Source organism: Pristiophorus japonicus, chromosome 21, assembly GCF_044704955.1.
Source record: "Pristiophorus japonicus isolate sPriJap1 chromosome 21, sPriJap1.hap1, whole genome shotgun sequence".
Lineage (NCBI taxonomy): Eukaryota > Metazoa > Chordata > Chondrichthyes > Pristiophoridae > Pristiophorus > Pristiophorus japonicus.
This window is the reverse complement of record NC_091997.1, coordinates 74,563,451-74,580,824: the sequence shown is the minus strand read 5'-3', so window position 1 is coordinate 74,580,824 and position 17,374 is coordinate 74,563,451. Positions and strand designations below refer to the sequence as shown.

The window sequence follows — 17,374 nt, the reverse complement described above, 5'->3', positions numbered from 1 at the left end:
CTTCCTCTGCTTCTTCTATGGGGTTGCTGAACCTCCTTTTTGTTTGATCCACGTGTTTGCGGCATATTTGTCCATTGGTAAGTTTAACTACCAGAATCCTATTTCCCTCTTTGGCAATCACAGTGCCTGCGAGCCATTTGGGCCCTGCAGCGTAGTTGAGGACAAAAAACAGGATCATTTACATCAATACATCGCGCCCTCGCATTCCTGTCATGGTAGTCATATTGTGACTGGCGCCTGCTCTCGACAATTTCTTTCATGGTGGGGTGCATAAGGGATAACCGGGTTTTGAGCGTCCTTTTCATTAGCAGCTCTGCGGGTGGAGTGTGGTCGGGATCTGTAGGCCAACAGGAGGCGTGATAAGCGTAATTGTAGGGAACCCCCTTGGATTCTGAGCATCCCCTGTTTGATTATCTGCACTGCTCGCTCTGCCTGGCTGTTTGAGGCCGGCTTGAACGGTGCCGTTCTGACATGGTTAATTCCATTGCCTGCCATGAAGTCCTGGAATTCAGTGCTTGTGAAGCACGGGCCATTGTCGCTGACCAAGACGTCCGGTAGATCGTGGGCGGCGAACATTGTCCGTAGACTTTCTACCGTGGCAGAGGATGTGCTTGAATTTAAAATGTCACACTCGATCCATTTGGAGTAGGCATCTACTACAACCAAAAACATTTTTCCCATGAAAGGACCTGTGTAGTCCACATGGATGCGTGACCAAGGCTTGGCGGGCCAGGGGCTAAGGGGGGCTTCCCTGGGCGCATTGCCCAGCTGGGCACACGTGTTGCACCTGCGAACACAAAGTTCCAGATCTGTGTCTATCCCTGGCCACCAAACGTGTGACCTGGCAATTGCCTTCATCATGACAATGCCTGGGTGCTCATTGTGGAGTTCTCTGATGAACACCTCTCTGCCCATCTGGGGCATGACTACGCGGTTTCCCCACAGTAGGCAATCGGCCTGAATCGAGAGTTCATTCCTGCGCCTGTGAAATGGTTTAAATTCCTCAGGGCATGCCCTGTACATGGCTGCCCAGTCCCCATTCAGGACACATTTCTTGACTAGAGACAATAGCGGGTCTCCATTTGTCCAGACTTTAATCTGACGGGCTGTCACGGGTGAGCCTTCGCTTCCGAAAGCTTCAACAGCCATGACCATCTCAGCAGCATGCTCGGTAGCCCCTTCAGTGGTGGCTAGTGGGAGCCTGCTGAGTGCATCGGCGCAGTTTTCGGTGCCGGTCTGTGCCGAATTGTATAGTCATAGGTGGCTAACGTGAGTGCCCACCTCTGTATGCGGGCCGATGCGTTCGCATTTATGGCCTTGTTGTTGGCCAAAAGGGACGTTAGGGGTTTGTGATCTGTCTCCAGCTCAAATTTCCTGCCAAACAGGTACTGGTGCATTTTCTTTACAGCATCCCGTAACCCCTTTCTTCCTGGGACAGACTTCTGGAGGCATAAGCTACCGGCAGTAACTGACCCTTGACATTGACATGCTGCAACATGCACCCGACACATCGCACGTTAACACAAGTTTCTTACATGGGTCGTATAGTGTTAAGAGTGTTGGAACATAACAAATTGCATGCTTTATTAAAAGCCCTTTCCTGGCTGTCCCCCCAGACCCATTCACCACCTTTTGCGTAGGAGCACGTGTAGCGGCTCTAGCAGTGTGCTCAATTTGGGAAGAAAGTTACCAAAATAATTCAGGAGCCCCAGGAACGAACGCAGCTCCGTCGTGTTACGGGGTCTGGGTGCTTTCTGGATGGCTTCTGTCTTGGACGCAGTAGGGCTGATCCCGTCTGCTGCTACCCTCATCCCCAGGAATTCTACCTCTGGAGCTAGGAAGACGCACTTCGCCTTTTTCAGTCGCAGACCTACCCGGTCCAGTCTGTGTAGCACCTCCTCCAGGTTGCGGAGGTGTTCTTCAGTATCGTAACCCGTGATGAGGATGTCGTCCTGAAAAACCACCGTCCCTGGAATCGACTTGAGGAGGCTTTCCATATTTCGTTGGAAGATCGCGGCGGCCGAGCGAATCCCGAACGGACATCTGTTGTACTCAAACAACCCCTTGTGTGTCGTGATGGTGGTCAGCTTCTTCGACTCACTCGCCAGCTCCTGGGTTATGTAAGCTGAGGTCAGGTCCAATTTTGAAAAAAGTTTGCCACCGGATAGCGTCGCAAAGAGGTCCTCCACTCTCTGTAGCGGGTACTGCTCTTGGAGTGACACCCGATTGATGGTGGCCTTGTAATCACCACATATCCTGATCGACCCATCCGCCTTGAGCACCGGCACAATCGGGCTCGCCCAGTCACTGAATTCGACTGGCGAGATGATGCCTTCCCTCAGCAGGCGGTCCAATTCGCCTTCTATCTTTTCCCGCATCATGTACGGCACCGCTCTGGCCTTGTGGTGTACTGGCCTGGCGTCCGGGTTTATGTGAATCACTACCTTGGCCCCCATGAAAGTGCCGATGCCGGGTTGAAATAGTGAGTTAAATTTGTCCAGGATCTGTGAGCATGATACTCGCTCCACAGAGAAAATTACATTGACATCGCCCCATTTCCACTTCATGACAGCAAGCCAACTCCTCCCCAGTAGTGTGGGACCGTCCCCTGGGACAATCCAGAGTGGCAACCTGTTCTCCGAATCTTTGTGGGTCACGATTACCGTGGCGCTGCCCAGCACCGGAATGATCTGCTTTGTGTAAGTCCGTAGCTGTGCGTCAATCGGCGATAATTTTGGCCTCCTGGCCTTGGATGCCCACAACTTTTCGAACTGTTTGATATCCATCAGGGACTGGCTGGCCCCCGTGTCTGATGCCATTGAGGAGCACTTTCATCAATATCGGTGGCGTCCTGGTGTATGAACTGTATACATGCTCCACATGAACTCGCTGAACTTCAGCTTCCAGCGATTTCCCCCAGCGTTCATTTCTGCAATTTCTGCAGGTATTTTGCTCATCTCTGCAAACTCCGGCTGAGTGTGTGCCTCCACGCCTCCAACATGAGCTGTTGTTGGAAACAAAAGGTCCCTTGCCAGTCGATCGTCCCTGACTGCCCCTGTTATTGTCCTTGAATGCGCCATTAACAGGTGTTGATGGCCCCATTACTGGCCGCATTGTCTCTTGCAATGGGGTGAATCGCCGTTCAGCTTGCCATTGTCTCTGTCGAACTCCCCCTCTGGGTTCGACTACATGTTGAGGCATGCCCGATTGCCCCTGTCTGCCTGGAGAACTGTGTGCTGCTTGAACAATGTTGAATCTCTGTCCCAACCATTCCTTAACACAATACCTCTCATCTGTTCTGCTAGTGGCCATGCTCGCGTGGTTTAAATCCCAGTTTCTCGTCGCCATTGATAGGTCCTTACTATACAGTATAAATGCACACGAGGCCCATGCTTGAGAGAAGGTCAGTCTGTGACCTGTCCTTTTTTCCTTAGCACTCCAAGTGATGAAGGTGGAGCTTCCCCTTTTGTACCTGAAGGCCCAGGTTAGGAGTGTCTCCCACCTAGTGGTCATTGTTCTCACAGTGAACAACTTAGGTCAGATTATACATGGGTTACAATGCTGGTTGAACACATGACAGTCAGTGCTTCGATGCTGGAGATGTTGGCTTGATTGAGAACACTGACGTTGGTGCGTCTGACTGGCTCAGCCACTCACAAGTCAACAAGCTCCACAACCCAGTGAGCATGCTCACAGGTGCATACATTACACCAACTTTTTGCAAGTGGTAATTCTTTCCATCATCATAGGCAGTCCCTTGAAGCGAGGATGACTTGCTTCCATGTCAAAAAGGGATGAGTTCACAGGTATTTAAATGAAGGACCTAATATTGCAGGTCCCGAACTACATCATGAAGGGTGGAAGATGCCTGTGCGTGGATTTTTTTTAATGTGTGTTGGCTGTTGCACATCAGCCACCACACGGGCTTGACAGAGCTAGGTCTTGGCCCAGTGGCAAGAATTACCCAAGACTAACTGGAAACCAGCTCTGCTGCACGGACCTTGTGCGCACACATATCGCAGTGTGGGCTGGCCCATGCTGCCCCTGGGCCCTCGCCTCTTCTGGGCCCCGGTCACTTCCCTCTACGGACTCTTGCCGCCCCTTCGCCCCTCCTGCTGTGCCTGCCCGCACTGCAATCAGTGACCTGGCTTCGTAGCCGTCGCCCTCCTGCAGCAGCACGCGCTGTTCCCTGCAGTGGTATGCTGCCGCCCGCTGCTCCCTCCAATGGCTCCGGCCTGCTGATAGTCTTGCAGGCTGGGACTGCACCAATTCAGTGCGCGGCCAGCCAGTGCAAATGACCCGAGCCGAGAAAGTCGTCCAATTTCGGATACGTTCAAGTTGGACAGGTTTTGACAACGTACTGCCTGACTTACACGGCTTCATTCTTGTCATAGGCCTAATAAACCAAGACCTTAGGGGGAACGAGAGGGGAAAGGTACAACTTCTCATGACTCCGCCTCACTGAGCTCCTTTCCGTTTGCGCCTACTTCTTCTACTCTCCTTGTAATTTACCTCATTGTTCCCTCCTCGTCCTGAGGAACAGGTTCCTTGCAGCCTCAGGCTAGGCTGGATAGGTGTTTCTGGCTATGAGAACATAGACATCTTCATGGATGCAGTAAGGTTGCAGGTTCAAGTCCCACTCCAGAGACTTGAGTACAAAAATCTAGACTGATGCTTTGGCACAAGGTGTCACGCAAAGTGGACTCCTCAAGCTTCTTTTGATTTGTGGTGAAGAGACTGAAGTGTCAGGCAGCTACGGAGAAGAAAGAAGGACTTGCATTTATATAGCGCCGTTCACGACCACCAGATGTCTCTCAGCACTTTACAGCCAATAGAGTACTTTTGGAGTGTAGTCACTGTTAGAATGAAGTCAACTGAGTTGTATCTGGTTAGAACGTCGGTACTGTAACCATTAGATTAGAGAAGGGTTGAAGAAGGGCTTAAGTCAAAATAGCTGTATGTAGTCCTATAAATGCACCACTTGAATCCCACCTCAAACTCTGCTGCTTCAGAGATACTGCTGTGAACTCAAATAAATCTATGGATTTTAGCTCTTGCATTGTTCCCATCAAAGCAGCAGCCAGAGTGAAGTCTGATAAACACAAACTTTATATCATTCATTAATGCGTAAACATACCAGGCTAATCTTTGAATCAATTACCTCTTTTTTTTATTTGCTCTGAATTGCTGTTTTAGATGATTTAGAATAACAGAAGATTTGCAGTATAGTCAGCGTAAAAGTAAACGGTGTGGCTATATTTAGAACACATGTAAAAGAAAAGAAAGATTTGCATTTATATAACACCTTTCACGACCACCGGATTCCCCAAAGCACTTTACAGCTAATGAAGTACTTTCAGAGTGTAGTCACTGCTGTAATATAAATTTGTGCTGTAATATAAATGTAATCAAATTTGCACACAGCAAGCTCCCACAAACAGCAACGTGATAATGACCAGATAATCTGTTTTTGTTATGTTGATTAAGGGATAAATATTGACTGGACACCAGGGATAAACTCCCCTGCTCTTCTTCAAAATAATGCCATGGGTTATTTTACGTCCACCTGAGCACGCAGACGGGGCCTTGGTTTAACGTCTCACTTCCAACAGTGCAGCACTCCCTCAGTAATGGAGTGTCAGTCTAGAGTTTTGTACTCAAGTCTCTGGAGTGGGACTTGAACCCACAACCTTCGGACTCAGAGACGAGAGAGTGCTACCCACTGATCCAGGGCTGACACTGTAAATACATGGGTGGCAGAAAATAAATAAAGGAATTGTTTTTATCTAATGCCTTTCACATTCTCAGAACATCTCAAAACCCTTCACTGCCAATTAATTATTTTTGAAGTGTAGTCAGTCTTGTTATGTGGGCAAATGCCAACCTGCACGCAGAAAGGTTCCACCAACAGTCATGAGATGAATTTGTTTTGGTGGAGTTGGCTGAGGAGTAAAGGGATCTCCCACCTGCTCTTTTTCAAAGAGTGCCATGAAATCTTTTACTTTTCCTCGAGCAAGGGTAGCCAGGGCCTCAGCTTAATGCATCATCCAGAGAAAAAAAAACCGCACCTCCAACAATGCAGCACAATCTCCCTGGAGTGAGACTGTGACCCCATCAACTTGCGACTCAGGAGGTGAGAGTGGTACTAAGTGAGCCCAGCTAACATATGCAAAGTAACATGTTGGTGTGCAAAGTGTGTATGATATGAATGGGTACTGTACTCTACACAAACAGCAATCCACAGAAAGCAATTGCCTGCCTCACCCTCAATTGCCAGACTTGTTAAATGGGGATGCAAAAAAACTGCAAACATAGGATTTGGGACAAAGTGGGTACAAATCATATCCTTCCAAGCGTGCATGGTCAATCTACCTTTTACCCAGAGCTGTTTGCTAAATTAGCGAGTGCGGTACCATTATGGTTAAATTACTAGACTAGTAATCCAGAGATATGAGTTCAAATCCCATGACGGCAGCTGGGGAATTTAAATTAAGAACATAAGGAGTAGGCCATACAGCCCCTTGAGCCAGCTCTGCCATTTAATATGATCATGGCTGATCCTATCATGGACTCAGGTCCACTTCCCTGCCTGCTCCCCATATTCCCTTATTGGTTAATAAACTGTCTATCTCTGTCTTAAATTTATTCAATGTCCCAGCTTCTACAGCTCTCTGAGGCAGCAAATTCCACAGATTTACAACCCTCAGAAGATCCTCCTCATCTCTGTTTTAAATGGGCGGCCCCTTATTCTAAGATTATGCCCCTTCGTTCTAGTCTCCCCCATCAGTGGAAACATCCTCTCTGCATCCACCTTGTCAAGCCCCCTCATAATCTTATACATTTCGATAAGATCAGCTCTCATTCTTCTCAATTCAGTGGAGTAGAGGCCCAACCTACTCAACCTTTCCTCATAAGTCAACCCCCTCATCTGGGAAATCAGTCTAGTGAACCTTCTCTGAACTGAAATGTATTTATTTTTTAAAATCTGGAATAAAAAGCTAGTATCAATAATGGTGACCATTGTCCCAAGTTTGCCCCCAGGGTTAGAACGGCGCATCTCCGTGTGGTGTGGCGACTTTTTAAGAACAGAAACAGCGCCTATTATTTACCTTGGTATTCTCCCCTCCGTCCGGTCGATCCAGGCCTTTGGCACAGCGCAGCAGAATGTGTGGAGGGCGGAGCCGGGTCCCGGCGCTGAAAACCATGCCGGGACCTCTGCCCATGTGCGCTAGAAGCACACCACCCCCAGCCCTGGCCGAATGGGCGCCCAGGGTGGCGAAGATCGGACTCTGGTCTCCCTCCCTCCCGTTCAGATCCCGCTCCCCCCCCCCCCCCCCCACCCCTTCTGTTCAGGTCCCGTTTCCCCCCCCCCCCCTCCCCCCAGTTCAGCCGTTCCCCCTCCCTCCACGTCCTTGGTGGGGCCCGCCCGGCATCTTGCTGGGGGAGGGCTCCACCCGAAGTCTTCGGCGGCCCGACTTCCTCTTGTCGGCAGGGCCCGGTCATCAGCCTCCCCCTCTCCTCCCAGCCCCTGCCCACCACCTCCTCCTCACTGACAGACACACACACACAGAGAGAGAGAGAGAGAGAGACACAGAGAGAGAGAGAGAGAGAGAGAGACACAGAGAGAGAGAGAGAGACAGAGAGACAGAGACACACACTGGGGTGGGGGGGGGGGGCCGTCCCAGTGTGCTGTTGGAGGGCTCCCAGTGCTGCAGTCGGTGAATAGAAACGTAATTTAAAAAAAAATTTTTAGTTTTAAATTTTCATTGATTTATTGGTTGATTTATTGATTTATTTATCATTTATTATTGATGATGGCTCTTTATTTGTAAAAGTGAAGTGTTCAATGTTTGTAAACTTCCCTCCCCTCCCCCGCCCTTGTTCCCTATGTCTGATTTATAAGTGTAGGCAAGGTTTTTCAGAGTATACAAAAATCTACACTTACTCCATTCTAAGTTAGTTTGGAGTACGTTTTCGCTGCCTAAACTTGCAAAACAGGCGTAAGTGGCTGGACACGCCCCCTTTTGGAAAAAAAAAATCTGTTCTAAAATGAAACTATTCTAACTTGCTCGAACTGGAGCAAACTAAATGGCGAGAATTACAATTTCTAAGATGTTCCATTCTAAACTAGTTGCTCCAAAAAAATAGGAGCAACTCGAGCCGAAACTTGAGCCCCATGAAACTACTAGATTGCCACAAAAACCCATCTGGTTCACTAATGTCCTTTAGGGAAGGAAATCTGCCGTCCTTCCCCAGTCTGGCCGATATGTGACTATTAACTGCCCTCTGAAATGATTGAGCAAGCCACTTAGTTGTATTCACCAAGGCGGCACACCATCTTCGAGGGAAATTAGGATGGGCAATAAATGCTGGCCTGCCGGCGATGCCCACATCCCGTGAATATATTAAAAATAAATTTGTACAGATGAAAATACACTATTCTGAATTTGTGCCTAACTAGCTGCACTCTATGTGCTCAAATCAAACAGTATCAGGGTTCTGGTCAGTCCACACCTCGATTGTTGTGATCAGTTTTGGTCATTGAAGCACAAAGGGAATATTCACACCCTGAAGATGGTGCACAAGAAGAGACAAGACCATCCACGAGCATTAGAGCGTTGAATTAGGAGGAACAACTGGGGAATCTTGGGCTTCTCAACACTGCTAGGATATAACCAATAGGGGACCTGAGAGATTTCCAAGATGGTAAATGGTACAGAAGAAGTAAAAAGCTGGAGCATTACTTCAAGGCAAACCACCAACAGAGGACAATGGGACACAGTTTTAAACCGGTGGAAAAAGAGAAAGACTTGGATTTATATAGCGCCTTTCATGGCCACTGGACGTCTCAAAGCGCTTTACAGCCAATGAAGTACTTTTGGAAAGTAGTCACTGTTGTAATCACTGTTTAAAGGGAAATATAAAGGAAATTGTTCATTTAAGGGGTATGGAGGCAAAAGCTTATGGAGTCATTTAAGAAATAGTTGGAGGAGCATGGATTGGATTTGGATGGGTGAGTTTGGCTGGGTTGAATGGTCTCACCTCATGAATTGATTTTTCTTTTGAAACGAAGACTATAGCGCAAAGTTTTCTCCAACAGCTTAACTTCTTGTCATGTCTCTTCTAGGGATCGTACCTGGAGATCAAAAAACAAATGGACAAGTTGGATCCTCTGGCTCACCCATTGCTGCAATGGTATCTCAACTTAGTGTGTGTGTGTGTGTTTTTGTTGTGACTTTTGATGTTGCTCACATCGTGCCTTTATAGAACCAAAGGTTTACCAGACTGATTCCTGGGATGGGAAGATTGTCATATGGAGGAGAGATTGAGTAGATTTATATTCTCTAGAGTTTAGAAGAATGAGAGATGATCTCATTGAAACATACACAATTCTTACAAGGATCGACAGGGTAGATGCAGGGAGGATGTTTCACAGGCTGGGGAGTCTAGAACCAAGGGTCACACAGTCTCAGGATAAGGGGTCAGCCATTTAGGACTGAGACAAGATTTCTTCACAGAGGATGTTGAATCTTTGTAATTCTCTACCCCAGAGGGCTGTGGATGCTCAGTCGTTGAGTATATTCAAGACAGAGATTGATAGATTTTTGGATATTAAGGGAATCAAGGGATATGGGGATAGTGCAGGAAAGTGGAGTTGAGGTCGAAGATCAGCCATGATCTTATTGAGTGGCGGAGCAGGTTCGAGGGGCCGAATGGCCGACTCCTGCACCTAATTCATATGTTCTTACTGTGTCTCAGTTTAAATTAGCTTTAAAATATCACAATTGATATGGAAGTATTTCAATGCCAATATATTGGCTGGAGAGATGACAGTCTACAGTAGTAACTCCTTGAAGGGACAAAGTATCCTTAAATTACAACAACCTTGCATATCTGATGTTTTATCGGGTTGTATGCATAAATGTTTCAACGTGTTCTGTTGGCTCAGAGTAGTTACATAGAAAATAGGTGCAGGAGTAGGCCATTCGGCCCTTTGAGTTCGCACCACCATTCAATAAGATCATGGCTGATCATTCACCTCAGTACCCCTTTCTTGCTTTCTCTCCATACCCCTTGACCCATTTAGCTGTAAGGGCCACATCTAACTCCCTTTTGAACATATCTAACAAATTTCTGTGGTAGAGAATTCCACAGGTTCACAATTCTGAATGAAGAAGTTTCTCCTCATCTCAGTCCTCAATGCTTACCCCTTATCCTTAGACTGTGTCCCCTGGTTCTGGACTTCCCCAGCATCGGGAACATTCTTCCTGCATTTAATTTGTCCAATCCCGTCAGATTTTTATGTTTCTTTCAGATTCCCTCTCATTCTTCTAAATTCCATTGAATATAAGCCTAGTCGATCCAGTCTTTCTTCATATGTCAGTCCTGTCATCCCGGGCATCGCTGCACTCCCTCAATAGCAAGAATGTCCTTCCTCAGATTACTAGACCAAAACTGTACACGATATTCAAGGTGTGGCCTCACCAAGGCCCTGTACAACTGCAGTAAGACCTCCCTGCCCCTATACTCAAATCCTCTCGCTATGAAGGCCAACATTCCATTTGCCTTCTTCACTGCCTGCTGTACCTGCATGCCAACTTTCAATGACTGATGTACCATGACATCCAGGTCTCGTTGCACCCCCCCCCTTTTACTAATCTGTCACCATTCAGATAATAATCTGCCTTCCTGTTTTTACCACCAAAGTGGATAACCTCACATTTATCTACATCATACCGCATCTGCCATGCATTTGCCCACTCACCTAACCTGTCCAAGTCACCCTGCAGCCTCTTAGCATCCTCCTCACAGCTCACACTGCCAGCCAGCTTAGTGTCATCTGCAAACTTGGAGATATTCTATTCAATTCCTTCATCTAAATCATTAATGTATATTGTAAATAGCTGGGGTTCCCAGCACTGAACCTTGCGTTATCTCACTAGTCACTGCCTGCCAGTCTGTGAAAGTTATTTGTTTCATCCCAAGAGAAAAACCGGTTGTGGAAAAATATGGAAATTTAGCAACGCATTATTCTGTTTATTTTCTAGGATTATCTCCAGCAACAGGTCACACATCGTGAAGCTACCGCTCAGCAGAGTAAGTGGTTTCATTCCGTTAAATTATGCCGGCCTAGTTTGAGTACATTTAGCGAGCTGGTCCGTGTTAACCGCCCATTACAAGGGAAGGGGGGGAAATGTTTCTGGGCAGATAAATACTGCGATTGTTGATAATCTTGAGATTAAATCAGAAAATGCTGGAAATACTCAGCAGGCCAGAGCAGCACCTGTGGAGCGAGAAACAGAGTTAATGTTTCAAGTCGATGACCTTTTCGTCAGAATCATTGGCCCTGAAATTCCAGTTTGTCCTTCCCGCGGGCATTAGAGAAAAAATACGCACCTACCTTAAGCTGATGCCCATGTTGGACCTTCCAATGCTGTGGCCTCCTTCGACTGCGAGTCGCAACACGTGCACATCGACGCATGTGCAGGCCTCGAGCTGGAGTCAGATGGCTCTGGGCAGCCAATCAGGTAAGGTATCATAGTAATAGGAGTTCTGCAGGGTCCTAAACTCCTGTTACTATGATTGTGATAGACCCAAACCACAGCCCCAAATACCCAAAACACTAATTAAAAAATAGAAAATAATTACACTACATTCATTTAAATTAAAGTTATTCATGTCTTTAAAAAAAATAATTTCCCAATTTTTAAAAAAGTTTAAAAAAATAAACTTACCGTTGTGGGGAGGGTTTTTAAAAATAAACTTATCGTTGTGGGGAGGGTATTTAATGATGATATATATTTTACTAACTTGATTTTTAGATGTTTTTGTGTTTTTTTTAAAAACACTTGCACCTGTAAAAGTAGGCTATGCAAGATTTTTGAGGACATTTGTAAGCGTAAATATTGGAAATTTCCACTTCGGCATTTCCGAAACTTGACAGATCGGAAATGCCAGTTTCCAGTGCATGCGCGTTGCGTGCTGGAAACTGGCATTTTCGATGCCTTCCCGGGTCCGTAGGAACGCCGTACAGTCCCGGTGAGGCCGGAATTTCAAGGCCAATATTCAGCGCATATGCTCACATGACCATTGGGCAGCGCATGCACATTTGGAGAAATTGAGTGGCACTCCTTCATTTAGACAGCCTGCCAGCTAACTGCTGTTGAAAAGGGCTGGCAAAGATTTTATTGTAATGGGCGCTAATCTCATGACCAACTATAAAATGTGGAACTGAATCAAACAAACACAGGTCCCTGGGCTGTAGTTTTTTAAAAAAATTCGTTCACAGGATGTGGGCGTCGCTGGCACAGCCGACATTTATTGCCCATCCCTAATTGCCCCTTGAGAAGGTGGTGGTGAGCCGCCTTCTTGAACCGCTGCAGTCCCATGTGGTGAAGGTGCTCCCACAGTACTGCTGCACACTTCTTTGTAGCAGTTTGGTACGTCTGAGTGGCTCGCTGGGCCACTTAAGACTCAACCACGTTGCCGTGGGTCTGGACTCACACATAGGTCAGACCGGGTAAAGGCGGCAGATTTCCTTCCCTAAAAAATGACTTTAGTGAACCAGATAGGTTTTTTATGTAAATCCGGTAGTTCCGTGATCACCACTACCGATACTAGTTTGTTTAATTCAAGATTTATTTAATTATTTGAATTTAAATTCCCCAGCTGCCATGGTGGGATTTGAACTCACACTTCTGGATCATTAGCCCAAGTCACTGGATTACTAGTCCAGTGACATAACCGCTATGCTACTGTACCCCGTGAATTTGCTGATCTGATTACCATTCAGTGGTTGCTCTCATGCGGGTGGATATCAGGGAAAGACTGGATGGGGCTCAACTGTGATATTCTACGATTGAATATCAGGCCTAAATTTCCTGTGTGGTGAGGTTTTCACTGGAAGTGCTTCGAGACAGGACTCCTGCCCACTTGCATTCCCCCAGCAAATTTTCAGGAGGATGGGGGGGGGGGGGGAGCGTGGAGTGGTCACACTGATTCAAACATTCATTGTGGGTTGTTTCGGGATCTCAACCTTGGGTATTGGAGGAAATTAGCCATGGTCCATTACACCAGGCAAGGTGCCCCTTTTCCCAACTCCATCCTCCAGCTGCTTAAAGCAGCAGAGGCCTGGAACACATTCTGTCGGGAATATTCAACATCTCGAAGCATTCCCGACAGGAAAACTACCGGAAGTGGTTGCAGAGGCAAGGGAGCCGATGGGACCATTTCTGCTTCCACCCGCTCCCAGAACAGGCGTGAATTAAGAGGAAAATCTGGGCCTCACCCACTGACTTAGCTTACGCTTGGAGAATGTCCACTTAGGTGCTTGGCAGCATTGGGATTGGACCCCAGTAATAGTCATCAGTGAAGCCAAGCATCTCAAGTCAAGTCCAGAAAGAAAGACCAACTTGCATTTATATAGCGCCTTTCACGACCACCGAACGTCTCAAAGAGCTTTACAGCTAATCAAATAGTTTTGGAGTGTAGTCACTGTTGTAATGTGGGAAACGTGACAGCCAATTGGCACACAGCAGGCTCCCACAAGCAGCAATGTGATAATGACCAGGTAATCTGTTTTTTGTCATGTTGATTGAGGGATAAATATTGGCCAGGACACCGGGGATAACTCCCCTGTACTGCTTCGAAATAGTGCCGTGGGATCTTTTACATCCACCTGAGAGAGCAGACGGCCTCAGTTGAACGGCTCATCTGATGTGCAATGAATGCTTGAAGTTTTAACGCTGAAAATGTGTGGTCCTTTTTTGTTTTGCTCCTCTCCTAACCCGAGCAGATTTTCAGGGAGATAATATCCTAGTAAGATGACAGGCAGCTTAAAGCAACCTTCAATTTGGCGAGCATTCCCATTACGATTTACTGTAGAATTTGCCACTCTTGTCGCGTGCAGCTCAAGTTAGCACTAAAACAAAAATACTACGGATGCTGGAAATCTGAAATAAACAGAAAATGCTGGAAACACTCAGCAGGTCAGGCAGCATCTGTAGAGAGAGAAACAGAGTTAATGTTCCAGGTCGATGACCCCTCGTCAGAACTGGGCTTCCTGAAGCTGAAGCTAAACTGTGTGGTTAAGGTGCATAATCAGAATAGCATTTGGGACCTTACTATTCTGCCCATGTGTGCAGACGCAAGCGTCGTCTGCGTACTGTAATTCGACGACAGAGGATGGGACGGACTTGGATCTAGCCTGGAGGCGATGAAGGTTGAACATTGTCCACATGCCCGACGCAAGACTCCCAAAGCAAGCATTCTACTCGGAACTCCTACATGGCAGGCGATCCCCAGTGGGCAGAGGAAACGTTTCTAGGACACCATCAAAGCTTCCCTGATAAAGTGCAACATCCCTACTGACACCTGGGTGTCTCTGGCCAAAGACCGCCCTAAGTGGTGGAAGAGCATCCGGGAGGGCGCTGAACACCTCGAGTCTCATCGTCGAGAGCATGCAGAAAGCAAGCGCAGGCAGCAGAAGGAGCGTGCGGCAAACCAGACTCCCCACCCACCCTTTCCTTCAATGATATCTGTCTCACCTGTGACAGAGACTGTAATTCCCATATTGGACTATACAGTAACCTGAGAACTCACTTTTAGAGTGGAAGCAGGTCTTCCTCGATTTCGAGGGACTGCCTATGATGATGATGATGTAAGAGTGTCAGGAATTGATAGCGAGAGGTTTTGAGTATAGGAGCAGGGAGGTCTTACTGCAGTTGTACAGGGCCTTGGTGATATCACACCTTGAGTATTGTGCGCAGTTTTTGTCTCCTAATCTGAGGAAGGACTTCTTGCTATTGAGGTAGTGCAGTGAAGGTTCACCAGACTGATTCCCGGGATGGCAGGACTGACCTATGAGCAAAGACTGGATCGACTAGGCTTATATGATGATTATGCCCATTACAGAGTCACTGACAATGCAGAATAAATTGGGCAGATACTGTTGCCAATGCTAAACGTCATTTGCAGCACCAGGATCATTAAAAATTGAATCAATTTGCAGCAAGATCTGCAGGTGCTGTTGATTCAATATATAGTGTGCCTGCTGTTGGAGTATCAGCCATAAGGGAACTGGATAGTCCCCAAATGGTAACTCGTGCCAGAAGTTGTCCCAGAGGCTTGTAACTTGTGGGCCACAAGCTGGTGCTAGTTCCTTATTTATCTTAGACTGATGGCATTGGATTCCACCTGCCCACTGGACCACCGTACAGTGGCGCAGAAAGATTTCGAGATCCTGGTTTGTGTTTGTGATGTCCTGTTTTGAAGATCCTTGGCCACATTGTCCCACCCCACCATTCCCACACCCCTCCAGCACTGCAATGCCGACTGCTGCACCAGCGCGAATGTCAGAATTAAATATAGCAACATTTTGTAATGCTTGAAGTGCCGGGGCGAATAAAATTCAGACCCTGCGACACCAGTTATAAGACCAAATTCATCTATATCCTCATGATGGCAGCTATGAAGCTAGCCCCTAGTTAAACATTACACTGGATTGAAAAATATCACAACAACAACAACTTGTATTTATATAGCTCCTTTAACGTAGTAAAACCTCCCAAAGCGCTTCACAGAAGTGTTATAAGACAAAAAAAAATTAATTTGACACCGAGCCAGATAAAAATAAATTAGGGCAGATGACCAAAAGATGGTCAAAGAGGTAGGTTTCAAGAAGTGTCTTGAAGGAGGAAAGAGAGGTGGAGAGGTTTAGGGAGAGAGTTCCAGAGCTTGGGGCCCAGGCAGCTGAAGGCACGGCCACCAATGGTGGAACGATTATAATCAGGGATGCTCAAAGAGGGCAGAATTTGAGGAGCGCAGACATCTCGCGTGGGGGGGGGGGGGGTGAGGTTGAAGGAGATTACAGAGATAGGGAAGGGTGCAATTATTTCACATTGTGGCCATTTAGTTCACCGTTTTTGCTATCTGATGCTAGATTTTGATATCAAATCCAAAATGCCCGGAAGGAAAAACAATGACTTCCCAATTTGTTGGTTCTAGTGCCGCTTTAATAAGGGGGCGCTTGATTTATATTTTTGCACTAAAATAGTTGTAGAGCTATTAAGAGTTGTGAGTGGCTTAGCCAGTCACATGATGTTCACAAGACTCAAACCCCAGCCAGGTGGGTTCGGGGGATCCACGATGAGGTATGCAGTTGTGAGCCTGGTGGATGAACTGGTAATGTGTCGTGTGATTGTTAAACCTTTGCTAATAAACCAACTAGTTCTTAATAGCAAAGAACCCATGAAACAAATACATTACAAGCATGATGTGAAGTGATTCATCCATGAAAGGACGGGGAAGGGGGGGATCCAGGTAACTATTTGCTTTGGAGGCAGTTCAGAGAAGGTTTACTCGGTTGATTCCAGGGATGAGGAGGTTGACTTATGAGGAAAGGTTGAGGAGGTTGGGCCTCTACTCATTGGAATTCAGAAGACTGAGAGGTGATCTTATCGAAACTTATAAGATTACGAGAGGGCTTGACAAGGTGGATGCAGAGAGGATGTTTTCACTGATGGGGGAGACTAGAACTAGAGGGCACGATCTTAGGATAAGGGGCCGCCCATTTAAAACTGGGATGAGGAGGAATTTCTTCTGAGGGTTGTGGATCTGTGGAATTCGCTGCCTCAGAGAGCTGTGGAGGCTGGGCCATTGAATAAATTGAAGACAGAAATAGACAGTTTCTTAAATGATAAGGGGTTATGGGGAGCGGGCGGGGAAGTGGAGCCGAGTCCATGATCAGATCAGCCACGATCTTATTGAATGGCGGAGCAGGCTCGAGGGGCCGTATGGCCGACTCCTGTTCCTATTTCTTAGGTTCTTATGCCGTAACTTCGTGAACCTGCCATGTCTTTTTTCTCCACAGCAGTTGAAATTCATGCACACGTCACATCAGTTCCTCCTGCTGAGCAGCCCGCCGGCCAAGGAAGCGCGCTTTCGCACGGCCAAAAAGCTGTACGGCAGCACCTTCGCCTTCCAGTAAGTTCCAGACCGTTGCCTTGCCGACTGTCCACAAACACGGACATAGAAACAGCAAAGAGCTGGCATTGCACCAGCAGTCCCAAGGCGTCTTGTTGAAGCTTTATTCTCGTCTCCCACCGGGAGCAGCACTTTTTAAGGATATCTAACGGATCTGGAATGTGCTGCCGAGAAAGGCGGTGAAAGCGGATTCAATAGTGACCTTCAAAAGGGAATTGGATAAATGCTTGAAAAGGAGAAACTTGCAGGGCTATGGGGAAAGAGCGAGGGGGAGTGGGTCTAATTGGATTGCTCTTTCAACTCACTGCCTGAAAGGGTGGTAGAGGCAAAAACCCTCACCACATTTAAAAGTACCTGGATATGCACTTGAAGTGCCGTAACCTACAGGGCC

The 17,374-nt window shown here is 47.1% G+C and overlaps 1 protein-coding gene across 3 annotated transcripts in view; it reads left to right on the top strand.

Moving 5' to 3' along the window:
• Positions 1-17,374, top strand: part of LOC139234114 (protein mono-ADP-ribosyltransferase PARP6-like) — a 153,333-nt gene that overhangs the window by 116,465 nt on the left and 19,494 nt on the right. For all 3 annotated transcript variants that reach the window (XM_070865069.1, XM_070865067.1, XM_070865068.1), the window contains exons 16-18: positions 9,128-9,195; positions 11,049-11,097; positions 16,871-16,983. In XM_070865069.1, the coding sequence (XP_070721170.1) occupies positions 9,128-9,195; positions 11,049-11,097; positions 16,871-16,983 (230 nt within the window). The remainder of the gene's footprint in view (positions 1-9,127; positions 9,196-11,048; positions 11,098-16,870; positions 16,984-17,374) is intronic.